The sequence below is a fragment of the Asparagus officinalis genome, chromosome 3, assembly GCF_001876935.1.
Source record: "Asparagus officinalis chromosome 3, Aspof.V1, whole genome shotgun sequence".
Taxonomy (NCBI): Eukaryota; Viridiplantae; Streptophyta; class Magnoliopsida; order Asparagales; family Asparagaceae; genus Asparagus; species Asparagus officinalis.
In genome coordinates, this window is record NC_033796.1 from 10,516,095 (window position 1) to 10,530,539 (window position 14,445).

Below are 14,445 nucleotides of genomic sequence, written 5' to 3' on the forward strand. Positions count from 1 at the left end.
ATTCAATAATGGAATTGTCAGGTATTTATGTTGTAACCCCTCCCTTCTTGACCTGTCTTCTACTCATATTTGCGTAGAATTGAGTGAAGAATTGATTTGGTAGGGAGCTTCAGTGTCATCGATTATTTGTTTCAAACAGTTCTACAGGTTCCAGCATGCAGACATTACACCTATGTCTGTAATGTGATTCTGTTCAATGCATGGTATGACAAATTTCTCAATTCTCTCAAAGCTCAAAAAATGTTTGAATTATGACTTTCATTGGATTAAACTTGTAATGATGGTAGTTATGTTGCACTCTTGGTCCCACCTTGCGCATTTTCTAAAAAGTTGGGTGCAATTTCATTTCCATTTAGCCATGAGGCCCATAACCTAACGAGGCTTCTGCCCCTCCTTTCTCTTTTTCTCGTTTGTGTGTGTTTTGTTGGGAGATGATTGTTGTAATTAGTGTGTGTGCATCTTATTTTTACATTAGTCATTCAGAATTAGGAATGAGAAATCCCTGGTTCCCAAATGCACGTGAAAATTTTTGAAGGGGAGGAGGATGAGTAAAAGTTTGAAAACCGGGATTGTTAGCGAGTTTGTGGTTCGAATATGTCAGCACCTAATTTTGAGGAAAACTGACTAAGAACTATGTTTTTCGAGTCCATATACATAGGTAAATACATGCAGATATTTTAATTTAATGGTGTTTCTTTCGTTCTTGCAGCTATAGTTCCCACCTACGCATCCCCTACACAAGGATCAACAATTCAACAAGAAGACTACTACTCAACTTTCCACAAGACGCCCAAACGCAGGTTCTCAAAGGCACAATGGGATGAATTCACCCGTGAATCCACCAGAGAAGCGCTCGCTGAATGGGCCTCAACTCCAGAATTCACCAAATGGATTGCTGATAATGCTCATCGGGTGCAGGTTGAGCCAGACCGCAACTCTGATGACAGTACAGAGAGCTCTTCAAACTCGTCGGATGAAACTGTAGTCGAAAATGGCAGCCGGCTTAGCCTCTTCAACTGGCGGCATTGAACTCTGCCCTTGCAGTTTTGTATATATTATGATGACTAGTGACTAAAAGGAAATCAGGGGGTGAAGCTAGGTTGGTTACTCCTCCTTTTGCATCTCAAGAAAAAGTTGCAGAGTATTCCCCTCAAGTTACTGACGAATTAGTTAAACAGATGAATTAGTTAAAACTCCCCACTTGTTTTCCTAGCATCTGAGGCTAGGAAAGCGTTGTCGGCTGTGTCTTTGTAACTTGGCAGGGTGAGCATGAATATTGTTTCTGAAAATATTCCCACTTGCTGTGTCTTTGTAACGTGTGGATTAGAACAATTAGATTTGTTTGATCTTTACTGCAACGAAAGATTCTGTTATTCTAAGATTCTGTTATTCTGTATTCATGAGCTGTAAACTAAGGCTTTTATCATGATTATCTAGTGTTATTTATCCAGAATTTAGGCATCATGAATACGCATACATTTCTTTATGATCGATAAATAATTTTTAAAAAGTTGTATCATTATTGGTACTGATTTTCTCAATATTGAAAGCTGAATTGTAGGGAATGCAAAAAGTTAAAAGTCTGCACCTTGAAAGAAAGAAAGAAAAAACTTTTCATACGCTCTTGATAAATTCTGGATCAATCCATCTCTTCCCATTATCTGCCCTGTATCTTCCTCAAGTTATTAATAAATGAGTTTTGTCTTTCTATGGCTCAATCATTTTGCTCTCTTTTCTGGTTGAAGCTTTACTCATTCACACTGAGCTCTTATGGTAGCCACCGTTGCCAAATTCTCAACGCCTTGTCATTATGCCACAGTGCCATTATAGGTATGCGGTCACATGACGGGATTCCTCCGTTTAAGATTGAGCACCGTTTTATAATATAAAAGCTTTCGTTTTGCTTTTATTAAAGAAATTCATTTCACACCCCTCTGAAAGATAAGGAGCCCCCACGCTCCAGTGATAAAAATAGGGGTTCGAGCAAAGAAACTTTTCTCCCAAGTTTAATATTATTATATACATCTCTTGACGTCATTTTAGAGCCAAACAAGGTACGTAGCAAGTTGTTTAGCACGAGAACTGAACATATTTTGCTGACTCTTGCTCAATCAACGAGCTGCTACTGGTTTCCTTTGTGATTGGTCTTGTTATCTTTAGAAAGAAGTAGATATCAGGCAACCCCTTACTTTAGGTTTTATCAGGAAACTCCCTTTAACGTTCGAATTTTATCACAAAACCCCCCTAAGACCATCTCCAACCGAGCGCCATTTTGAGGCAAAACTGGATTTTGCCGCTGCGATTAGTCTCCAACCCAGCGCCATTTTGGACGCTATTTTAGCGGTGATGAACAGCGCGACACCATATTTGACGTCATAAAGAGGGGTTTTCTGATTTTTAGAAAGTTAAGTGGGGTTTTCCGTCAGTCGTCAATAGTGATTAGGGGGGTTTTCTGATATTTAGCTTTAAAAAGACATAACCAGTGATCATTATTGACGCGTCATAAAGTTACTTCTCTTGCACCGAACTCAGGATTTAACTTATCTTTTATGCACTGTAACTAAGCTTTTTTCAATGCCTTAAGTGCACAATTACAGCGGATCAGAATTGTAAATATCATATTATATGCCTTCTTTCAAGACGCCAGAACTTTAAACTAGCTGAGAGAGTTGAGCATTATAATTTATACACTAACAATACATATATCTATACTGTTATATGGAGAATAGAAGAAATTTTCTAAACAAACTCATTCATAATTTTTTTTTCTAAAAATAGACCCTCTTGAGTTTTATTTACAAAAATAGACTCATTTTATCTTAATCCGGATTCTAAATAGTCGGGGTTGCCAACCCCGACTATTTAATGCATAGAATGATAGGGTTTAGGGTTATAATTGGGGGTTTACAACCTCCTAAATAGTCGGGGTTGGCAACCCCGATTATTTAGGAACCGAATTAAGATAAAATGAGTCTATTTTTGTAAATAAAACTCAAAGGGGTCTACTTTTAGAAAAAAATATGAATGAGTTTATTTAGAAAATTTCTTCATGGAGAATATTGTAGGGGTAATAAAAAAATGGATGAGGGGCCGACATATTCTCACTATGTACTATAGTTGAAAGGACAAAAAAGTAACTTAACAAGAGATATTTTTCTTTTCTTTCTCTTTCTTATTTTCTTGAACGTTCCATACATCATACCAACATTTTATCTTTATTTTCCTTCTTCGTCTTTTTTGGTTTCCTATTATAAGGGGCTGTTTGTTTGCATAAAAAGGGGGAAATCAAAGAAAATAAAACCTATTTCTAAGAAAAATAGGTTTTGGGATTGTTTGGTTGGCTAAAAAAAGAAGAAAATCAAAAAAATGGAGATGAGATGAGATGAGTTGTCACCTTATTATAGGATGATGTGAGTGATTTTTTAAGAAAACTTGTTTTGATGTTGTTTGGTTGGCGCAAAAAAATAAGAAAATGAATTATAAGAAACATATTTCTTGTATTAGGTTGTTTTCTTTTGTTTGGTTATTTCTTAAAAATAAAAAATAGATGAGATGAGATGAGTTGTCATTATATTATTAGATGATGTGACCCACACTTAAGGAAATTGTTTTCCTAACTTTTTGGGAGGAAAACAAAGAAATAAAATGTTAATGAGATGAGATGAGTTGTCACAATCTTATTGGATGATGTGAGTGATTTTTAAATATGAGATGAGTTGAGTTGAGTGATGTTGTGGATGAAAATAATATTTTATTAGATGTGGTGGATGTGATGGATGAGTTGTTGGATGAAAATAATATTTTATTAGATGTGGTGGATGAGTTGTTGGATAAAAATAATATTTTATTAGATGTTGTGGGTGAGTTTTAGGGATGGAAATGTGTGAAATTGTACTTTTTGAGATTTCTTGGTTTTCATTTCTATTTTTTGTTTTTTTAGGAAATAACCAAACAGGCCCTAACCTTCTATACCACACTCCATGAACATCGGATAAGGACCTCTATAATTACATATCTATTATATTTTAGATTTCTAAAGGAATATAAATTAAAACTATAAGGTCTTTTTAGGAGGGGAAAATAAATAATATGTATAGCCAAGAGAAAGGCTAAAGAATATCAAAGTAGTATGTATATAGATAGGAAATTATAAGTTTTGTGCATTAAGCACGTGCATTTTATTCTGCACAAAAGAAATAAAACATTTACGAACAACAGTTTCCTTATCTTTTCCTTAGGCTTAAGATATCACGTTTTCAGTCGAATCTACGATGCATATTTTTCGGACGTACAAATTTATTTTAAAAAGATTTGCTCCTCTTACACGTGCATATGCACGTGCGACAATGCTAGTTATATAGGGGGCTCTTTCGTTTGGAACAAGAATCACTAATTTCACACTTTTCTTGTCCCATTGGGGACAAGTCATTATTTTCCTTGTGAATGACACACGCATAGCACTCGAAAAAGCGAGAACTTAAAGAAAAGGTACAAGGCCTTCATAATAATTGAGGCATCTAATCAAACCAACGAAAGCTGTACATTACCGGTCATTTTTGCCAACCATATGGTTTTCAACTTTACAATATTAATCAAACTTTTACATCATATAGCCCTCTGTTTCAAGCAAAAAAGCCAAAGAGCCCACGTCTCTGAAAGGAGCTAATTCTTTCCCATTCTCTGAAGTCATCCTACGGAATACATTCCATTATATTATTCTCTACGTTTAGATTTAGCTTATCCAACTAGGAACCTTGGAAGAGCGAAGGGTTGAGAAAAAGAAAAGGAAAAAGAAAGAAATATCACCTATATATTGAAGGAAATTAAAGTCAGGTCTGCCTCTAAAGTTTAACTGGCATTTCTAAGAAGCCCTTCACCTGAAGTTTTTAACTCATTAAGTCCCTAGAGTTATTATTTCTAGTCTATTGAATCTTCATGGTGATTTTCCACAATAAGTATTCTCGCTTTAGTTATGTTCAAACAATTTATATAAATTGATTAATGGTGCTATGTCAGAGAAACTATTAGTTTTTTAGTAGATATATAAGTTGGTTTTATAGCAAAAGTATTTCCTCTTACTTTACTCTCATCTCTATAACTCGAAGAATGCATTAAATAGTCACGATCCGTTGAATCAGAAAGGATCCGGTAGACCTGATTCATAACATTACGTGCGCATCAAAGAAGTGTCAACCATGATAAGAATAGAACTTTTGAGAGAAAAGAGACAATTTTATTCATTGCACTAAAGTGTTTAAATACAAGAGCAAGAGAAGAGGTTTTTGTATCCTAAAAAACGACGTGGGGCTAAAAGAATGAGGTATAGTATGTCTAATAACTATATTTAACACATCCAGCCAAACTCACAGTTGGTAGAGAATTGAGAGTTTGGATAAGACAAGCTAAATTCGCATAGATGGTTATTGGCATGACTTGGCAAGAGGTGGTTGAATTGGAGCACATCAGTGGCTAGATTGCAGGATGTGGGATCATGATATTGAAGCAGTGATTGACGATCACACACGATGGTCGTGAGAGGGCGGACCTACAGTCATGGGAGAAGGCATGGTGACTGGATCTTGTAAGTAGCGAGGTATAGTGTTGCAGCAGTGATCGGCGGTCATGCACGGTGGTCGCGAGAGGGCGGACTTGCGGTCACGAGAGGAGGCACGGTGACTGGATCTTGCAAGCATTGGTGAGTAGAAAGCACTTTGTTGGGGAGAGCTTGGCTCGAGGCTGGCTAAGGAGGGAGAAATCTCGCTAAGGCAATTCATCGGACGCCTTGTATGCATGCAATGAAATGGATGAACAGTAACCCCATGAATGAACAATGTCATTATGGAGATGTTAGGACTAGGGTTTGCTGTGAGCGAAGGTTTTCACAGATGAACAATAGCCCATGGATGAACAGTGTTATTATGCCAAGCGACGAGGTTAGGGCTAGGATTTTACTATGAGCGAAGGTTGTGAGCGATGGGGTGGTGCATCAAGGTTGAATCTAGTATTGAGGCTGCCGAGGGGAAGAGCGAAGTTTTCGGCAAAACCCCCTTGATGGCTAGATGTAGAGGAAGAAGAAAGAGATCTTTTTAAGGTCAAGAGGATGTTTCTGATACCATGGTAATTGTTATAAACCCTAAATATACCAAATATTAATCAAAGAAGTCGATATGTGTCTTACATTATTGTTTGGTGGAAAATTTGTAGTAAATAAAATAAAAAAATTTTGATTTGTATTCTCTCGATCTTAATTACAATTTGAATTCCGATTACAAAAGAGATAAAATAAAAAAATTTTGATTTGTATTCTCTCGATCTTAATTACAATTTGAATTCCGATTACAAAAGAGAGGAGAATTGATCTGATTACAATTTGAATTCCGATTACAAAAGAGAGGAGAATTGATCTGAATTCTCCCCTTTGTTTAAGTCTGTGTTCTTCACAGTAGCGATGAGATGCCTCTCTCGAATGCTCGCGTCGAGTTTGCTTCTCGTTGACGATCCGAACGTCTTGTTTTACTGGAACTGTATCTTCTCTTCACGGTTTGACGCTGTGGAGGACTTGTGTGGCAAGTTTGAAACTCTGAACGAGTTGATAACTCAGAGCGAGTTTAAACTCTTGTAAAAGAGTTTATTGATCTTAACCGTAATTGGTTAGACAAGCCAAGCATGAAGATAGCCCCAAGAATCTGTTGCCGAAAAGACGATCCGAAGAAGCCGATCTCTTGATCTCCAAAATTCTCAAAGATTCAAAGATATCTCCCCCCTCCCCCCCGAACTAAGCTGATCTTTCAGCTATTTATAGGCGATTAGGGGGTGTAACCGCCCCTAAAATCGCTCCTTTGTGGGGCTAATGGGATGTAACCGCCCCTTAAATCACTCCTGAGTGGAGTTGTGATCCCCTCAAATCGTGGGAAACGGTTTTAAAACTGTTCAGGTCGTGTTTGAACGAGTCAAACACAAGAATTGCGTTTTGGCAAGTATTATGCGTTCAAACGTAGCGTCTGGAAGCTCGGGTGCAGCGTTTGGAAGCTGTGTTGGCAGCTTGTTAGAAGCTGCGTTGGCAGGATTTAAGAGCTACGTTTGATAGCGGATGGAAGCTGCGTTGACATCTTTTGGAGGCTCCGTTTGCGGCCGAACATGAGCTGCGTTGGCAGCTGGGTCTGAGCTGTGTTTGGAGCTGATGTGAGCTACGTTTGCACTACGTCAGCGGCTGTGAACGCGGTGCATCTTGATGCTGGTACGTGGGGAGGACTTTCGTGTCTTGGTTTGAAGAGACCGTCGATTTGTAGTCTCTTTCTGTCAGAGCGTTACAAAGATCGTCATTTTGTAATCTTTGTTTTAGCTCTTTGATATGTGAGAGTCGTCAGGTTGTAACTTCCGATGTTGATTGTGAAGGCTGTTGATTAGAGCTTTCATCAGTTATTGTGAAGATCGTCAGATTATAACCTTCATCAATCTATGTGAAAGTCTTCAAATTGTAGTCTTCTGGAAGCCGTCAAATTATAGATTCCGTCATCGGTATTTGATGGGGATCAGCTATCTATAGTAATTTTTAGACAGCCTACAACTATACCTAGCTCGACTAATTCAAGACCAATGTAACCTCCGCCTCAGCATGGCCGACTTGATTGGCTGACACTTCGTGTAACTGAGTCAAAAGGTGGCACTACTCGGCTGACATTATATTTGTGCACATTTGACACCATAAACATGAATCCACTTGACTTGATATATTTTTTTTCCCATTAGATTAGTTTTGTAGCAATAAAATGAAGTATCAGAACACCTAGGCCCATGACGTAAATTTTAAAATCTAATGATCCAACAGTCCCTAGGAAAAATATCAAAACACTTTCTGATGTTAATGGGTCCTGGGATTAATGTTGGTACTTTATTGCCTTCGAGAGACCATAGGATTAATGTTTGTACTTTACTGCCTTCAAGAGACCATAATTCTTTCGCTACGATAGGATAACAAGCCCATTGCAAATTTGATTGGTCAATAATAAATGCAGAAGTGAATGCGAACGAATGCAAAATTGAGATTCATAACTGTCACACAACCACTACATTCGTCAGTCGACCGGATAAGGCTTTCGCAAGCGTGCTACAGTTCCGTTATGAGATCAAATGGGATCAAATGGGAAGAAAGAGACTTCAGATTCTGACATTGGATGAAGATTAGCTCCTAAGAAAAGTATATGTAAAAATAGAAAATGGGTTTTTCATTATTAGTTCCCCACATCATTTACATTTTGATATTATTCTCTCAGAGCATTTCCAACAGCTTCCCAATTTTATTGGTGTTCTTACTTTTGGAGAATTTTGGGCTTTTTTTTAGTCCAACAGATTCCCCATCTCATTCCCTAAAATAGGGATGAAGGAGAAAAAATGGGAGTCTTCTCCAAATCTAGGCATTCTTCAAATATTTGAGGAGAACTTTGTCATAATTGCAGCACGTTTTTCAAAACGGGATGGAGGAGAAAATAAATATAAAACGAAATCCGTAATTACAAAAAAACCATGGGGACAGTTCCAATGCATAAGAGCATCCTAAAATAGGGATGTAGAATATTTTTATTATTGTAATAAATGCAGGCTTCTTCAAAATGGGGAAAATGTTGGAGTAAGAGCAAAAATAATTTGAAGAATATGACTTTTGTTTCACTATTTTGGAGAAATTTTTAGGAAAACTATTGAAGATGCTCTCACACCTCAAGCGTTATGAAACGATCCCCTGAATCCATTAAGTGTTTTGAAATTAGTCCCTCGAACCATTCGACCTGGTGATAACTTGAGCTACTAATTTTGAAGTACTTACAATATTTGAGGGTTTGATTTCAAATACCTGAATATTTGGAGGACTAAGTCATATAGAAAGCTTTGGAGACTAATGGCAAATAATGAACTATATGGGGGACAATCAACGAAAAAACTTATAAAAAAGGGTTTTTCTATAGAGTGCCCATGGGCACTCTATAAGAGAGGAGAAAGATAGAAAAACATGATTGGAGAGAGGATCACAATGCAAATCAGGTGGGCCTCATCCTCAATCATCTTTCTCATAGAATCCCCAAAGACACTCTATAGAAAAACCCATAAAAAAATATAAAAGTAAAGTTCCACTGAAATTGAAACTGTAGCCTGCAACACTAGAGGGTGGCCAATAATTGAGCAAGCCCTAACTTTTACGCAAAAGTTCACGATTTGTCCAGGTTTTTAATCGTCATCATTACTCAGCAATAAATATATAAAAAAAAAACCCACGTCAAGTAAGACGGCATTCACCGCCCAACTCCGCTATTTTAATCAATCTACTGAAAAGGGAGCATAACAAAAGAAAATCTCCCATTGGTTGAAGAAGCGGTTTCGATTTCCTTGGAAAACCTCTTGTCTACCTTCTGAAGTATATTCAGTGAGCGGAAATAGTATTAGCTGATTTTTTTGAATATCGTTTTAGTATCTTTTTGCCAACACCGCGCATTCAAAGGAAATAGCGGCTTTAATATAAAAGAACAAAGATTGAATATGTAGACTTGCATATAATATATCTACACAGAGAGATTAATGAGTGTCCAATGTAAAGAAGGGTATTTTCCTCCTTAACACCTATGTGGCACAATCTTCACCAATCTCTACCAATTCACTCTCTCTCTCTCTCTCTCTCCTACTTTATGAGGATGGTGAAGATTGTGCCACGTAGGCGTCAATGAGGAAAATATGCTAGGATTTTAGAATAAGATTGTGGATCCCTTTATCTATGATCTGACATAATCATTTTTAAGATTGATTTGAGGCCAAGGAAGGTTCCTACAACTTGCTTATCGAAATTGATTTGAGGCGATTATAACTCTAACAATTAAAGAGATTAGTTATCGATTAATATTTTTTAACATGGTTGTTAAAGATATTATGTGATCCGACGTAAGCATCTTTAAGAGGACGAGCTCTTCTTTACATTGTGCTTAAGTTGGAATTGTACAATCGAGCAGGATGGATCGAGCTCTCGAGATGCTAGACAAGTCACCGCTTTTTGCCAAGTTTAACAATCCAAGGGCCAAGGCTCTATAGTTGTGATTTGAATCCCCTCTTAACAAAAAAGATCACTACTATATCACAACCATTCAATATTAATTTATTTTATAAATGATTGTGATTTGTCTTTAAGTGTGAATTAGAAAATGAGTGCTAATCGTAGGGGTATGATTAATGTTAGATTTGGAATGGTTATAATCATCTACTACATATACATATATGTGTTTCCCAATGCATATACATATGTATGTAACTCGGTTTCATCATTGGAGCCGGCGGGGCTCTGTCATGTGTGCATCCAACTCGGCAACCATGTTAGCTAGTCATCAATCTCCATGAACGATAATAACGAAAAGAGAGTCAACTCAAAGGTCAACTCTAAGAATTTGGATAATCTCCATTACTAAAACAGTAGCGAAGAGACCATTATATTAGTCGTCATATCTCTAATTTCTTTTATATCAACATTAACAAATATATCCAATGTAGTTTTTTTTTTATAGAAAACAAATATAGTTTAAGTTTTACAAAACATCAAACGATTTGTATTTCGAAATAAGAGACCATAATTCACTTGGTTTCAAGGTATGATGCTGTTCATGATATAGACTGTGGAGGGAGAGGACAAAACACCGAAAACACCAACCAATTATATTTCTATCACCAAAGATAAAAATACGCAATTACAAAAGAATTTAGGGAAAATTGTGCCAGGGCCCCAAAAACAGAAACTTCATGTGTTGCAGTCTCTTCAACTTTCCCTCATATGGTTCAGCTCCTTAAAATATGATATTTTATGCTGCTGCCCTTTTTTAACAATTATTACATACCAACTAAGCTAAAATTTTCAAAATGTCCTTATCCCCTCTTCTCAATTCCTCAAACTCAGCGCTCTCTCATCTCATCTCTCTCTCTCTCTCTCTCTCTCTCTCTCTCTCTCTCTCTCTCTCCCTCTCCCTCTTCCCTCTCTCTCTCTCTCTCTCTCTCACCTCTCTCTAAAACCAAGGGCTCTCTCTCTCTCTCTCTCACCTCTCTCTAAAACCAATGGCTTTCTCAAGCTCGTCGCCCTGGCACTCGCCCTCCTCGCCGTCGCTGCCTCCGCCCAAGCCCCCGAAGCCTCCCCTCGAGTTCGCTGCCGCCTCCCCTCCTCTCCTCTCTTCCGCCCGACCTCGTCGCCTTAGCTCGCCGCCACTCCCCGCCTCGCCCTTGACTACGCCAGAGTTCGTCGCTGCTGCTCTTCGCCTCGCCCTCAAGAGCTGTTGATATCAATGCTAGAGAAAATAGACTATGTCGAGGGCTTCATAGTTTTGAATGAGCAGTCTCTTCATAGCTCCTCTATTGCTTTCTCTCCCCAACTTGAGTTCATCACTCAGCTCAAACAGGACAGCTCCAAAGTCTACTACTGCATTGAGTTTGCTGTGCATACTTGAGTTCATCACTCAGCTCAAACAGGACAGCTCCAAAGTCTACTACTGCATTGAGTTTGCTGTGCATGATTACCAAATAAAAGAAACCAAAACAGGACAGCTCCAAAGTCTACTACTGCATTGAGTTTGCTGTGCATGATTACCAAATAAAAGAAACCAATGTGGATCAAGTGAGCAATACAAACATAATTTCATTCAAATTGAAAGAGAAGAAAATGAGCTGAATTTTTTTTTGGACTTCAGGTTGTGGAGAACTAGACTAACACGCAATGAGTTAGAACTAACACGCGGTGAGTTAGAACTAACACAAGAACCCAAGAGCTATAAATTAGAACTAGAACTAACACACAGTGAGTTAAAACTAACATGCAGTGAGTTAGAACTAACACGCAGTAAGTTAGAACTAACACAAGAGCCCAAAAACCATGAATTAGAACTAGAATTAACACGCGGTGAGTTAGAACTAACACAAGAGCCCAAGATCCATGAATTAGAACTAAAACTAATACGTGGTGAGTACATGCGATGAGTTAGGACTAACACAAGAGCCCAAAAATCTATAAATTAGAACTAGAACTAACACGCGATGAGTTAGGACTAACACAAGAGCCCAAGAGCCATAAATTAGAACTAGAACTAACACGTTGTGAGTTAGAACTAACACACAGTGAAAGGTGACAAGAGTGAACAATAATCAAAGTCCGGTGAATCTTAGCAGTTGGATGATATTGAGCAGCGTTTGGTCCTGCTCACAACTTAAATCAACGCTTGCATATTGGAAGAGTATTGTCCATTTGAGCTTTTGTTGCGCAACTGTGAGCTTTTGTTGCGCAACCGTCAGCAAGCATTTTAAAAGAATAGAACTTTTTTGATAAACTGTGAATCAAACTAAGGAAGTTAATGACGTTGTAAACATGTTGAAATGCTGGCGAGATTGGAAGTGATACCACTAAAATTCTAGTGAATTACAAAATTTATGCTTGTTATTTCTTTTATAAGTAACAGCCTTTCTTATGTTAGTTCTAACTCACCGCGTGTTAGTCCTAACTAACCGCATGTTAGTTCTAACTCACCACGTGTTAGTTTTAGTTCTAATTCATGGTTCTTGGACTTTTGTGTTAGTTCTAACTCACCGCGTGTTAGTTCTAATTCAAATTTATGGCTCTTGGGCTCTTGTGTTAGTCCTAACTCACGCATGTTATTTCTAACTCACGCATGTTAGTTCTAACTCACAGCGTGTTAGTTCTAGTTCTAATTCATGATTCTTGGGCTCTTGTGTTAGTTCTAACTCACCGCGTGTTAGTCCTAACTCACTGCGTGTTAGTTCTAGTTCTAATTCATGGCTCTTGTGCTCTTGTGTTAGTCCTAACACCGTGTGTTAGTTCTAACTCACTGCATGTTAGTTCTAGTTCTATTTTTCACACTATCAACTAACAAATATGTAGGGTCATTTATTGAAAATTTTCAACGTGAAAATGTGAGTCACCAAAATCAGATATCACAAAAAGGGACATAAAATCGAATATTGTTTATTAAAATTAAATCACATGTAAATACATGTTCACATCATCACCAAAAAATGCACAAGAAACAATATCTAAACACCTCCAAAATCTCAGTGCGTAGCAATGCTTATCAAACTAAACGGCTTGCTAATCAACAATCTGAATCGATCCTTGGGCTGCTGCTTCTTGAACGTCCTCGACAGCTTCAAACCTTCATTGCTAGCTTCGGGGTGGCTGCGCTCAAACTTAGAGTTCTATCAATAGCAGCACAACAGAGGTCGAGAGCTTCAGGGTGGCCGTCGAGCACCGGGATGCGGCGCTGGCGGCCATACTCCTTGAGAACTTTACGGATGACAGTGGTGACCAGGTCCTCGGAGTTGACGAGCAGTCGAATCGGGCTGGGACTATCGTCAATGTTGACGGAAAACTCGAGGGCGAGGTGGAGAGCGACAGCGGCGAACTCCGGCATAGTCGAGGGCGAGGCGGGGAGCGGCGACGAGGTCGGGCGAAGGAGAGGAGGAGAGGCGGCGGTGAACTCGAGGGGAGGCTTAGGGGCCTGGGCGGAGGCGGTGACGGCGAGGAGGGTAAGGGCCAGAGCCACGAGCTTGAGAAAGCCCTTTGTTTTAGAGAGAGGAGAAAGAAAAAGAGGAGAGAAAGAGAGAGAGAGGAGATGAAAGAGCGCTGGGTTTGAGGGATTGAGGAGAGGGGATAAGTACATTTTGGTGATTTTAGCTTAGCTGACATGTAATAATTGTTAAAAAGGTGTTGCAGCTAGGGTTGCTAAACCATATTCGTATCCGAGGAAATATCCGTAATCGTATCCGTTAGGATATGGATATGGTTACTCAAATCTATAACCGATAGGATATTGTTACAGATATGGTTTTGTAGTGAAATATCTGTATCCGTATCCGAAATATCCGAATACAGATTAGTCATACTCTAACGATAGTTTCGATTCTTAGATTATGGATTTATGGTTAATTTTGATGATCAAGATGTCTAATCTTAACTTTTCAGTTACAATAACATATTAACGGACTATTTTGTATCACATGAACTATATTTTTCTCAATACTATCTAGTTTTCTCATATCTGTTTTGTATCCGTATACATATCCACTTATATATCCGCATGTATATCCGTAACCATATCCAAATTTAGAAGATATGGTTATGAATTTTTCTTACCGAGGTATATTCGTATCCGTATCTGTATCCTAGATGGGTAAGCGGATATGGATATGGTAAGCATCATATCTGAGCCGTATCCGAACCGAATGCACCCCTAGCTGCAACGCAAAATAACACATTTTAAGGGGTTGAACCACATGAGGGAAAGTTGAAGGGACTGCAACACATGAAGTTTTTACTTTTGGGGCCCGACACAATTTTCCTATGAATTTAATTTAATAAAATAAAAGTATATAAAAACTCTGAAGTCTTAGATACTTTGAATCTCGAAGTATCTTTCCCAA

General features: G+C 38.2%; 1 protein-coding gene across 1 annotated transcript in view; it reads left to right on the forward strand.

The window, feature by feature from the left end:
* LOC109832944 overlaps positions 1-1,446 on the forward strand; it is a 10,257-nt gene extending 8,811 nt beyond the window's left edge. Inside the window, exon 10 of the mRNA XM_020400444.1 lies at positions 710-1,446. Coding sequence (XP_020256033.1) covers positions 710-1,029 — 320 coding nt within the window. The 3' untranslated portion in view covers positions 1,030-1,446. The remainder of the gene's footprint in view (positions 1-709) is intronic.